Source organism: Dryobates pubescens, chromosome 1, assembly GCF_014839835.1.
Source record: "Dryobates pubescens isolate bDryPub1 chromosome 1, bDryPub1.pri, whole genome shotgun sequence".
NCBI classification, from domain to species: domain Eukaryota; kingdom Metazoa; phylum Chordata; class Aves; order Piciformes; family Picidae; genus Dryobates; species Dryobates pubescens.
Window position 1 is genome coordinate 40,488,465 of NC_071612.1, and position 12,745 is coordinate 40,501,209.

Here is a 12,745-nt window from a genome sequence, read left to right on the forward strand (position 1 = left end):
CTTATCCCTGCTGGGATCACACATTATTAACCTTCCCTGTCCTATTATCATTTCTGTGGATGCTGATCTCTTCTGAACCCTGAGATCATTCACCTTTCTTTCCAGCTCTGCTAGTCCTGACCTACCTCCAACCATTTGTCCTGTCATAGAGTCATAGCATTGTTTGGGTTGAAAACATCTCCAGTATCATTGAGTCCAATCATCAACCCAACACCAGCAAGACCTGCTTAACAGATGAAGGAAAGGCTGTGGATGTTGTCTACCTGGACTTCCATAATGCCTTTGACACAGTTTCCTATGGAATTCTCATAAAAAAACCCAAACAACTACCTAGTCATGGCTTGGATGAGCCCATAATCTGCTGGATAAAGCACTGTCTGGATGGCTGGGCCCAAAGAGTGGTGGTCAGCAGAGTTAAATCCAGCTGGCAGCTGGTCACAAGTGGTGTTCCTTGGCTCAGTATTCAGACCACTCGTGTTTAACATCTTTCTCAGGAATAAAATAAAATAGGATAGAATAGAATTAACCAGGTTGGAAAAGACCTTTGAGATCATCGAGTCCAACCTACCACCCAACACCATCTAATCAACTAAACCATGGCACCAAGCACCCCAGCCAGTCTCTTCCTAAACACCTCCAGTGATGGTGACTCCACCACCTCCCTGGGCAGCCCATTCCAATGGCCAATCACTCTTTCTGGGAAGAACTTCTTCCTAACATCCAGCCTAAACCTCCCCTGGTGCAGCTTGAGACTGGGTCCTCTTGTTCTGGTGCTGGTTGCTTGAGAGAAGAGACCAACTCCCTCCTGGCTACAACCACCCTTCAGGTAGCTGTAGACAGCAATAAGGTCTCCCCTGAGCCTCCTCTTCTCCAGCCTAAGCAACCCCAGCTCCCTCAGCCTTTCCTCCATAGGGCTTGTGCTCCAAACCCCTCCCCAGCTTTGATGCCCTTCTCTGGACACATTCCAGCAAGTCAACATCTTTCCTAAACTGAGGGGCCCAGAACTGGACACAATACTCAAGGTGTGGCCTAACCAGTGCTAATCTCAATGAGGAGTCAGAGTACAGCATTGTAACAGAACAAAACATACATATATATATATATGGCTCAACATGGCTGGGCAAGTTGTTAGGGATAATGGGTTGGTATAAGGGAGCTTGGCACTTGGCCCCCTGGGTTCAAGCAAGGGGCTTTGAACTCCCTGGTGGGATTTAGGACCCTAGGGACTTCCTGGCGGTCAAGGTGACAGAAACACCTGGAGACAGGGGCAGGTTTTGAAGCCCTGGAGATGGACAGGTTGAAAGCCCTGGAGATGGTTTTAGATGCATATTCTGCTGACCAGTCAGGGCAGGTGGCAACTGCTTGGACGCAAGGTGTGAAAATATGAAAGACCTGCCTGGGAAACTGTTTGGGAGACCACCTGGGGGCTGCTTGAGAGCTGTCTGCTGGGAGAAGGGGCAGTTACTGCCTGCCTACCTGCATACCTACCTGCCTGCCATGAGGAGCTGCTACTGACAGTTTATGGGTCAGAATCACTGGGCAGATCACAATGGGTGAATCACAGAATGGTGAGGATTGGAAGGGACCTCCAGAGATAATTAAGTCCAACCCCCTGCCCAGGCAGGGTCACCTACAGAAGGTCATGCAGGAACACAACCATGTAGGTTTTTTTAATGTCTCCAGAGATGGAGACTCCAATACCATCTCTGAATTGCTACTGTTCCAGCTACTCTTTCTCCTCATTGCTCCAACTCTCCTCTACAGCAGAGGCCTGAGCCAGGCAGGTGCCCTTTGCTGCTCCAACCTTCTCTTCTCTTGCAGGGCAATGCATCCCCTGGCAGCACATACAGATCTGCAGGAAGATGAGGAGTGTGAAGCACCCTGAGGACAGCACTGAAGGAGAGATTCAGCAGTGCAAGACCCAAGATAAAGATAAAAAGGGGAGCAGCTTGTGTTTACACAGAGTTCAGGCTGCATCCACAGTGAAGAAGTATTTGCTTAGCAATTTGCAGTAGAGAAGTAGGAGAGGAACAAGACTGAAACAGACAAGCACAGAGGTAGGTTGATTAAGAGGGAGCTCAGCTCTACTCCACTAAGAATACAGATCAAGTCCTGCAGAAAGGAGAGATTTGCTGCTGTATGGTTACATGAGCAGATCCTTGGCACATCCTCACAAGGCACTCAGAAAAAGCAGAGAGTATGCAACACCTTAACCCTAGGAACAGCTTAGCACCCAAAGGAGCTCACATGAGATGACTTGTCCTATTTCAATTCTGCTCTCCCTGGACTCAGCACTGGTGAGGCTACACCTTGAGTCTTGGGGTCAGGTTTGGGGCCCTCACTCCAAGAAGGGCACTGGGGAGCTGAAGCATGTCCAGAGAAGGGCAACGAAGCTGGTGAAGAGTCTGGAGAGGAGCAGCTGAGCAACCTAGGGTTGTTCAGCCTGGAAAAGAGAAGGCTGAAAGGAGACCTCATTATTCTCTATAGCTCCCTGAAAGGAGGTTGGAGTGATATAGCTCCCTGAAAGGAGGTTGGGTGGGTGGTATCAGGTGACAGAATGAAAGGAAATGGCCTCAGATTACACCAGAGGAGGTTTAGCTCAGACATTAGAAGAAACTTCTTCCCTGAAGTTTCCCTCAAAGACTGGAACAGGCTGCCCAGGGAGCTGGTTGAATCCCCATTCCTGGAGGTGTTTCAAAGAGGCAGAGATGTGGTGCTGAGGGACACGGTTTAGCACCAGCTCTGGTAGTTAAAGAATGATTGGATTCCATTATCTGAAAGGTTTTTTTCCAAACAAAATGGGTCTATGATTCTGTTTCACATTCTACATCTCACTAAGGGCAACCAGAACCCTACAGAATTGTTCAGTCAATTCTGCTATGGTGGTGTTGGGTTGATGGTTGGACTCCATGACCTTGGAGGCCTTTTCAAACCCAAGCAATTCCATGGTTCTATGATCACCCACTGGGTTTGGTAGAACTGTCACTCTACAAGCCTACACTTGGCAGGATAAGGAAATGGACTTTGATTCAGTAGGAATCAAAAGTAATTCACCCAGAATAATGCCCAAATCTGACTGCAGTCAGCAAATCTGAGCTTGCTGAGGCTGTTCATTAACCAAGGCTCTGTAATATCCCATGGGATTAGAATGCTCCATGTGCCACTTGCCTGTGTGCCAAGCCTTGCAATAAACTAATAAGAGTCAGACATCTCTCATAAGTTTTGCTAGAGCAGCTCAAATAAGGTTTGAAATTACTAGTAGGTGCCCAAGGCTGGAGAGCTGCCTGGGGCTTGACCAGCTGACCCTGTTCCATCCAGAACACAAAGGACAAACTGAAGTGAAACCAATGACAAACACACACCAAGCTGTGGCACCTGAAGGGGGCTGCACTAGACTGTAACTACTGCAAATAATGTATGTGGAGACTCCATTACCAATATCCCATTTCTATCCAGGAAATAAAACAACATTTATTTTGCACTCTATTGTCTCCACAGTCCACAGTATTGCCACTCGTGCATCTCACTGCCATCTTGTCACAGGTGGGGCTTTTCCTTACAAGAGAAGTCACTTTTAGAAAGCTCTCCTGATGGACACCAGTGCTTCCTCCTCCTCCTCGCAGCTGCCACCAGTTCCAAGGAACAGCAAACAGCAGCTTTGTAGACAGCCACAGGTTCTCAAACTAATCCTCCTGCTCAGAATCACAAGGCTGTGCATTATTCCAAGTCATCTGGAAAGGCTTTTCAACTTGTTCAGAAGAAAGGGGGGGAAGAGAAAAGAAGCACACAAAATCCCAAATCTTCAAAACATGAAGCAAATTAAACTCAGAAAGGCTCTTTCCAACAAGAGCCAGGAGCCTGAGGATTTCCAGGATGGAAGAGGAAGAGAGAATAGGAAAAGATAATTGGAACAGGAAAAGAGAATAGAAAAAGAAGACCAGGAATAGGAAGAGAAGACCTTTGATATCATCAAGTCCAACCGATCACCCAACACCAACTAAACCATGGCACCAAGCACCCCATCCAGTCTCTTCCTAAACACCTCCAGTGGTGGTGACTCCACCACCTCCCTGGGCAGCCCATTCCAATGGCCAATCACTCCTTCTGAGAAGAACTTCTTCCTAACATCCAGCCTAAACCTCCCCTGGTGCAGCTTGAGACTGGGTCCTCTTGTTCTGGTGAGTAGCCTGGCTGCCAGCCAGAGCTGTCTCCACCTCTCCCTTCCCAACAATACAGCTCTCAAGATTTAATGAGAGCACGAAGCACAGAAACATTGACCAGATTTCTAAGCAGAACAACAAAAGTTGTTTTAAAAAAATACAATAAATGCATAAATAAATAACAATTAGAACAAATATCCAAGTTCCTCTACTCTGGGGACTAGGGTGGCTCAACATTACACATTTTGACTAAGACAGTTTCACTTTTCAAAGTGGAAGTCAGATTTATTCAACATCAAGTGCAACAACGCATCCAAAATTAATATCCACTTGTAAAACAAAGCAACATGAATAACCACAGGGCAATACTGCCCAAGACTCTCCAAGCAGGACATTTCTCATAAGACTCACAGGGGAAAAGAAGAAAAGAAAAAAGAAAAAAAAAGGGAAGGGAAAAAAAAAACAAACAAGAAAAAAAGGAAAAGAAATCAAATGTTTATAGGCAGACTCAGTTCCCACCCCCTGCCCCACTCCCTCACACCCCCACCCCCCCAATATATTTTTTTTCCAGTTGTAAAGGCATTATCTAGCTCATGGGGAAGCAAAGTAGAAAGGTGAACGAAATGCAGCATGCTGTCTGACATCAAAGAGATCCAACTGCATCTGTACAGCACCAGCAGCATGCAGCAAGGAGGGCAGGTTGCAGTGGGTAGTAGAGACAGGGACAGCCAGACTGGGGCTTTGGTTTCTCATTTTAGTCCAACTCATGGAGACAAACAGAAGCCAAGAGCAAAGAGAGGAAGAGCAGAGAACAATCCTCTCTTCCCAGAACAGTAAAGCATCCTGGATATGATTTAAATTGTGCACAGACTGACTTGTCTTGGTCCTCTCTTGCTGTCACTGAAACAAACCCAGATCCAATCAGATCCAGTGATGGGCTCTATGCCAATGCCTACATTTCTATAAAGCTGTAATTAAACAAAACAAAGCAACTCACTCACAAACCTGCTTTTTTCAGCCAGGCATTAATATGCTGACCCCTCACTGCAGCTGGGTGATGTTTAAATTAACAATCAACAGAGGCCAAGACATCTCCAGAGCAGCCTTGTTGAAATGTGGAGTGTTCCAATCAATTGTTGTTGCTTGGAGGAGATCAGTGTGAGGCACAGATGCTACCCACCTCATTAATTACTATTTAAGCAATGCTTTGAGACAAAAAGCTGGGACCCTTGTTGATTCTACTCAGTTCACAGCCTGACACAGTGCTCCTCAGTTTATTTCTTTTTACCAAACAGCAATTTTTTTAACTACCCCCAGATCTCTTCCAGCCATTGGCAGCCGTTGCAAAGCAAGCTAGCAGTGCACATGCAAGGTATCAGTTAGGCAGCCAAGAGGCAGAGCTACAAAGGTCCAAGCAGCAAGCACAGGCACATTCCCCTGGGGAGACTGGGTTCTAACTGGGAGGTGATGGATTTGAGGAGCTGATAAAGGACACAGGGCACCTGGCTCACTCCAGAAGTCCTCTGCCTTTCAGCTGAAGGCTTCCAGGAGCCCATTCTACCCCTAACAGGTACAACTACTCAAGGTTGTAACTGCATTAAGAATGGACTGATGGCTGACAGCTGAAGGCTGGCCATACTGATTTTAACTTGAAATGAACTCAGGTCTGAAAATCATTGTGAAGCATCAAGTTAAGATAAAAATAAAAACCACTGAGGATTTCAGAAGAATTTCCCCACTCAGACTTTGCCACTCGCACACCAGCTGCTTCAGTCAGTGCTGCACCTAGTTCCACTGAGGTCCAGGCAGTGTTTTTGCAGCAATATCTAACCCCCCATCTAGTCTTTGTAAAAAGCACCCATCTGCAACTTGTGTTAGCAACTCTCAGCTGAAAACACTGTGATCTAACCATCACCAGGGACCAGCTGCCATTACCTGATCAGTTCTTTAACAGTGAAAGGGGTGAGAAAGAACTGATCTGAATTAAAAAGAATGGGAATGTAAAGGAGAACATTTTCATTCAGATTTCTTTAGCCAGTGTTAAACCAGGATGTGCTGCTGAAGTCATCACCAGAGCCTGCTTGGAGCTCTGGCAGCCACCTACACTAGTGCTGGGGCTCCTAACTTAGTGCTGGGTCATACTTGAAAGAGAAATAGGAAGACAATGCCCTGCAGAGCACATCCAGAGAGGAAAAGGGTTTTTCTTCTTGGGTGAAGATTTACTGTTTTGAAAGCTTTGAGACTGAATGTACCTCATCTCCAGCATCAAGTCATGAGCATTCCTTCGTCTGCTGCTGTTGGTGCAGATGAAAACACCTCTGCACTCTTCATCCTCTGCAAAGAGCAAGAGGAATTTCTTCTTTGCCCTGCTCAGATGTGCTTTCCTGAACACCCAAGCAGAGCCAAGCCTTCCTACCGCCATTTCAGTCAAGCACTAAACACTCAGAACACACACACAGAGAATTTGGGAAACTTGACATCTGGAATTGTAGAAATATAAAAAGGTAAAACCAAGCCATTTGATTTCTGACAGACTGCCCTGGGCTGCTGAGTGCTGCCATCCTGCTGGATCAATACCAGATGCAAGAGCAACTGGGAGTAAAAGCTTTAAGGTTAATATTGCTCCTATGTGCATGAACCAGTGCTTTCTGGTTGTCCAAGGCACGATGAAGGGCATAAGGTGGGGTTTCAGACCAGTGCCATCTCTCCAGGGCTGGAGAGCTCTCCTAGAGATGGTGTGACACTGCTGGACTGCTAGCAGGCCTCAGAGAAGGGTCATCCAAACATGTACATGCTGGCAGACAGGCAAAAGCCTTGTTTGCTTGCTGGTTAAACCATCTGTGTTTGAGTCATGAGCAGAGAATTTACCAGAACTTGGAATCAAAACAGCCTCAGCAGGCTTAGCCACTGCTCCATGCAGAGGCAGCAGCCAGGGTCTCAATGCCTACAGCCACCCACACCAAGCAGCTTCAAACAGGAGATGGTGAAGCACCACCTTAGAGCAGCTGAGCACATCAGAAAGCTGTGTTCACCCTGCTTAGCATATTCTGCAGCAGTCAAGAGGTGGAAGGACCAGGAATTTCTCTATGTGGCTAAAAAAATAATGATAATATATTTTCTTTTTGAAGTTAAGCATTCAGTTTATTTACATTCTTCTCTCCTGCTTGGAAATAAATAAAACAGAAAGGCTTCTCTGCATACATTACAAAATTAAGGTAGCAACTCCTGCCCAGCAATGTGTCTTGGAAATGGAATGAAAGCATCCTGAAGCTCTAGAAGCTGGTGGTGTGAGAAATGCCAAGGAGAGTTCATCTCTCTGCTGTGCATGCTGCCTCCCCATGTATTGGGGAGCAAAAACATCTAGAAAGCTTCAGGTTCTAATTAGGATTTCAATCAGTCATCAGGTTAATGCCTAACTCAAACTGGCATCCATAAATGTGAGAGCAGTACATTGGCTTCACCACCTTCAACAGCTCCACATGAGGAACTCCGTTCTTAGACTATTGCCTTGTCTGTGATGAAGAACCTTCCTTCTTCCTACAAACTGCCCACCAAAACAGAGTCATTTGCTGCCTGGTGCCAGAGAAAAGCTGACACATGCATGGAACTGTCACTGAGCAAGCTTAATTCCACTCCCCAGCAGGGAAAAGAATCAACTCTCTTCACCTCAAAGTCCACCATAAGCAGGTCAAAAGCATTTCCCATGGCCAGCAGAAGTTACTTTCCTGAAGTTTTCACAGTTAGGAAACATGTCCCATAGGTTTAGTCAGAACTGTGTAAAGGTTTGGGTATGCCCAGGGCATTTATTTTCCTTCTTCCTATAGAACCACACACTGACATCTCTTCTTTTTACAGGTGAAAGACTTAAAAGGGCAACCAGGAAGAAGCTTCCCTAAAGGGGCTGCGAAGTTCTCTGACCAAATTATTGAAGAAAGCATCCTTTGAAAAATGCTGGAGGATTTAAAATAGAGCATGGATTGTAGCCAAAATAAAACAAAAACTATAGTGTGGTTCCAGCATTCCCAGCGCAGAGCTTAGAAAGCCCTCGGCCATTCCAGGCTGGTGACACTACCTGATGGTCTGGAATGACTGCCATGCCTTACAGAGATCCTTGTGGCTGGAATGCTGGCTGGACTCACTGACTGCAGCCAGTTTGAGTTACACAGTAAAGGAAATGGGAGGAGCAGAGGACCTTGTGCTTTTAAAGCACATCACCTCACTTTTGAGATGCTGACACAAGCCAGGCACTTCAACATGAAGACCAGATCTGATCTCTGCCAGGGAGGATCTACCCCAGAGTCAGTGCTCCCAACACACCTCAACAAAAGGATGCTGACAGCTTGAGGAGAAGCATTCCCACAGCAGCCACGGTGGGAGCAAGGCACCTCATTTAGACTGTGGACAAATTCAGGTGGCAAGATGGGCAAGGGGTCTAGGAAAATAATAAACCCCAACTTCAAATTACAGTTTCTGCTCCAATACTCACCACTTCTGATCACATTGATCTCAGCTTTCAGTTCTACACCATTCATTAAGCAGCAGCTATCAAGTTGCAGGGCAGCAGGTGAAGGACTGAAGGTTGAGAGCAGTTTGTACTCCCAAGGTTTGCTGTTCTGCAGCCAGAATCTGTCACTGTGACAATCTCACCTGACTGGGGTGATTGAAGCCATAACAATTGTTTTTGTCCAGAAGAGCTAAATTGGATGTTTTTAAAAGATACTTTACACCTAACCTGCTCAGCACCTCCTCTATTCCAGTTTTCACTTATGCTCACTGCAGAAACCTGAGAACATCTGCTTTGGATTCCCAGCACTGCAGCTTCCCTGGCTGTGACATCAGGATGAAGAACTGCTATACTCCTACTCCTCAAGACCAAATAATATTTTCCCATGTGCCAACAGTCAATCCTTTAGACAGTACAGCTCTGGAGCCCTTCAAGTGTCTCCTGGAATTAACCAATGTACCAGGGCTTTTACATTACTTGCACATGTAAGGTGCCAGCTCGTTTTCCAACCCTCCTAAACACTTCAGTAGCCACAGTAAATGCTGCTGTTAACATCACCACCAGCTTGAGGACAGAACACACAAGTTATGTACAGTGCAACCTAAACAGAAAATGACAGAGAAGACATGTATGACTTGATGTCAGTTAGCTACAGGTTTTGAAGGCTCCTGATTAGAAACCAATCCAAGCACTCAGAGAGTGAATCCTCTTGTGCAGTCCAGCATGGACGTATCTGAAAGAAGCAAGGCCCTCATCACAAGTCCCTGGCAATGGCACCTGCTAGAGACAACACTACACCCCAGTGGAAGAGCTGGAGCTGGTTGCTCACCACTGGGTGAATGAACTGCTTGTGTCCACTGGAGCAAGGAGGATTCCTCTGGAACGGACCTCAGAAGAAATCCCTGCTCAGTGTCAATGTCTTCCAACAACATGAATACAAGGCACTGTTGCTCAAGCAGAACATTGTCTCCAACTGCTTAAAAGAAATAAGAAGATGGTTGTGAGCAGCTAACTACCCTTGGCCTAGGAAGGCTTTCTTGTGACCTCATGGTGACTTCACCTCCTCCTGTAACAGCAACAGCAAAGCTGCTTTTCTCTGTAGCGTGTCAGGTCTCACCTTTAGATCTCTCTTGGTATCTAAAATCAGGAGTTAGTATAACAGTGTGCATTAGAAAATTAGACCATTTACTTCAGAGCTGTCTGAACAGCCAGATCTTCAAACTATACAAAAATAAAGTGTATGAAATCTTACAAAAGGAGGACATTAAGACATTGATAGCTAATCCAAAAAATATAGTAACAGCTTATAGACAGCAGTCAGCAGAAGCAAGGTAGCCTACAACAGCTCTCAAGTCAACAGGACCTCTGGAACATGTCTGAAACAAGCATCAGCTAGGATTGGAACATTCCCAAGCACAATGATGTTGCCAATTTATTGTCTTTAGAAACCGTCACAAACCCCATGTCCACATCTGTCTGTAAACAAAAGCTACTATCCCCCCTCCTCACTTCAGAAGGGGGAATATTTACAGTCCTCAGTCAGGTTTCATATCCACCACTTGCATAAGGAATCAAGAGCCTCTTCTCTTGTAAATTAACTCTCCTCTTTTTTTTTTTCTTCATACAGCCTGCAGTGAAAGTAAAATCACAGTGAAAGTCCTGGGAATAACATGATCTTTACAGCAGGACTTGAACCATTCTAATAATAAATGCATCTAACAAAGCTTCCCATAATAAAAGCATGGCATTTCCATTTCCAGAAATCAAGTCAATTAGAAATCCTAAGTTCTACTTAAAAACCCCAAAAGATCTAAAAGTGAAAAGATTCGTCTTCTCAGCCAAACAAGAAAGTCTTTCGGGTTCACTTGCAGGGAGACTTTTCCAGTCTGTAAACCAGTAGTGCAATTCAGTTCTGCTGCTTTTATTTCTCTCAGAGTCCAGCAGATAGATGTCCTAGCTCTATGGAAAGATAGGAAGATGCTCCAGTAAACAAGAAACTTTGGCAAGCCCGGGCAGGCTTACTAGTCCATTAAAGCTTAGAAGTCCAAAGTGAAGCTTAAAAATGGTTTATGAATACACTACAACACCCCAACGAAACTGAAAAACAACCCCAACAACAACAAAACCCAACAAAAACAACCTAAAAAAAAAAAGACAAACTAAACAAACAAACAAAAAAGAAAAAGGAGAGGAACAAGAAGAAGAAAAAAAAAGGAAGAAATAAATAGGCAGAAGTGAATGTAAACTGTCTGAACTTTTAATGATTTCTCATTGACAGCTGGCATGGCCTGTGACAGTACAGTCAGTTAAATATAGGTGACCTCCAGAGCATTCCAGCAGGGCATCCAGGCTGGAGTGCTCCAATGGAATTACATTCCTCAAGAGTTAAAAAAGAGAGTTCTTAGGACATTGCTATGGGTCTCCTCTGCCCACCTCACTTACACTTCTTCTTAAAGAAACTTTTGATTTTGGATGGCTTTTTGCTTTTCTCCCCGTTCTGGTAGAGGTCCTGTGGGATGCTGCTGATCCGGGGCACAGAGGCAGCCTCCTGGCTGGGTTTGCTGTCGCTGCTGCCTGAGGAGCACGAGGTGTGCCGAGGCTTTGGGACTGGCAGCCCAGAGGAAAGCTGGTTCATGCTGCAGGACTTCTCCAGAATTCCATTATAGACTTTACTTGCTGGACTAAAGATCATGCTCTTAGTTTCTGCCATGCCAACACAGTCAGGAGAACCCCTGGAAATATCTGCAGTTAGAGAAGAGGAGTCTCCTGTGGATGATTCCTCCAGGGAGAAGTCTTCTGGGGACACTTTTTGAGGAGGAAGTGTCTGGTACATCTCGAGGCTTGCTGGAGGAGACTGCTTCCTTCCAATGGAGGAGTTTAAGGAGTCACATTCTGAACCTGTTTCCTGTACTTCCCTGAGTCAGAGCAGAGAGAGAAGAACACACAATAAAACTACTATTTCCTTCCTGCAGTGAAAAAGGAAATCAATTCAGAATCAATAACCTTAGTCTAAAAGCACCACCCACACTTTTCCTTTAGTAGTTAGTTAACAAAAAAGATGAAAGCAAAAACAAAACCCACAAACAACAACAAACAACACATTAAGTTAAACGGTAAGTTACAACTTGCATTACAACATTTTATGATCTAAGCTTAAGATAATTAGTTTGTGCAATCTTGTTTCTGTGGGCAGCACAGCATCTGCCCAGAATCAGCCATTTGCATCTCAACTCAAAGAGCAACAAAAAAAAAATACACTTTCTGGCAGGTGAATTGAGAAAAGTTATGAAATGAAAGAAGGAGATTTAAGCCTATCATATACAAAAAGTTTCTTCAGGACAAGTGTCCCTACCTTTCAACAAGCTCATTTGCTCCTTCCAAAAGGAATTTAACCTTTTCCTATGAGGCCATGTAACAAGAGTAGGGACCCGCTCAACATGCTGTAAGAATTGTGCTACCATCCATCTTCTCTTCGCCCAGTAGCTGACACTGCTTTTGCTCCTGCTTGCAGATGTAAAAGCCAGTGACAGATTGCAATGGAGAATCAGGGTTAGTTCAGTGCACCCTGCACTGTGACATCACTCAACTGTACATGACATGCCAGCTAGTCACACACACATTCCAGACCAGAACCCCTCTCTGCTCCACGTTAAGTTCTATCATCCTACAGGTTACTTTAGCTGCGGCTTGGTTCCACCTCTACCTCTAAGCTGCTAGTCTCAAACAATGCTCTCCAAGTGCTGCGTGCTCAGCTCCGTACCATTGTTTGTCAGCAGAGAAGTAAATGGCTTCCTCCTCCTCTTCAGTTCGATACAGAGCTGGGCAGCTCGACACCGAGAGGATGTCAGGGTCAGGGGAGTGCAAAGCATGCTGAGACTGAGGAGATGATGGCACCACATTGCGTCTGGAGCGGCACAAGCTACTGCTTCTGGCCAGAGTGCTGGGAGCTTTGACAATGGACCCTGGGCAAAGAGAAAGCAAACCAAAACCTTCCAGTGACATTGGTGTTAACAGAAGCTGCCCTGGAGACTAAACAGCAGGTATCTGCCTAAGTGGTTCTTCAACAGCTGGGACATTGAAG

The 12,745-nt window shown here is 45.4% G+C and overlaps 1 protein-coding gene across 4 annotated transcripts in view; it reads right to left on the bottom strand.

Annotated features, from left to right (window-relative positions):
- Positions 1 to 10,875: 10,875 nt before the first annotated feature.
- Positions 10,876 to 12,745, bottom strand: part of STIM2 (stromal interaction molecule 2) — a 70,758-nt gene continuing 68,888 nt past the window's right edge. The window contains exons 11-13 of one of the 4 annotated variants that reach the window (XM_054164239.1): positions 12,425 to 12,626; positions 12,017 to 12,165; positions 11,425 to 11,579 (exon numbers count right to left, since the gene is read on the bottom strand). In XM_054164239.1, the coding sequence (XP_054020214.1) occupies positions 11,542 to 11,579; positions 12,017 to 12,165; positions 12,425 to 12,626 (389 nt within the window). In that variant the 3' untranslated portion in view covers positions 11,425 to 11,541. Of the gene's footprint in view, positions 11,580 to 12,016; positions 12,169 to 12,424; positions 12,627 to 12,745 lie in introns of all 4 variants that reach the window. The other 3 variants (XM_054164231.1, XM_054164227.1, XM_054164245.1) reach the window with 3 other exon arrangements.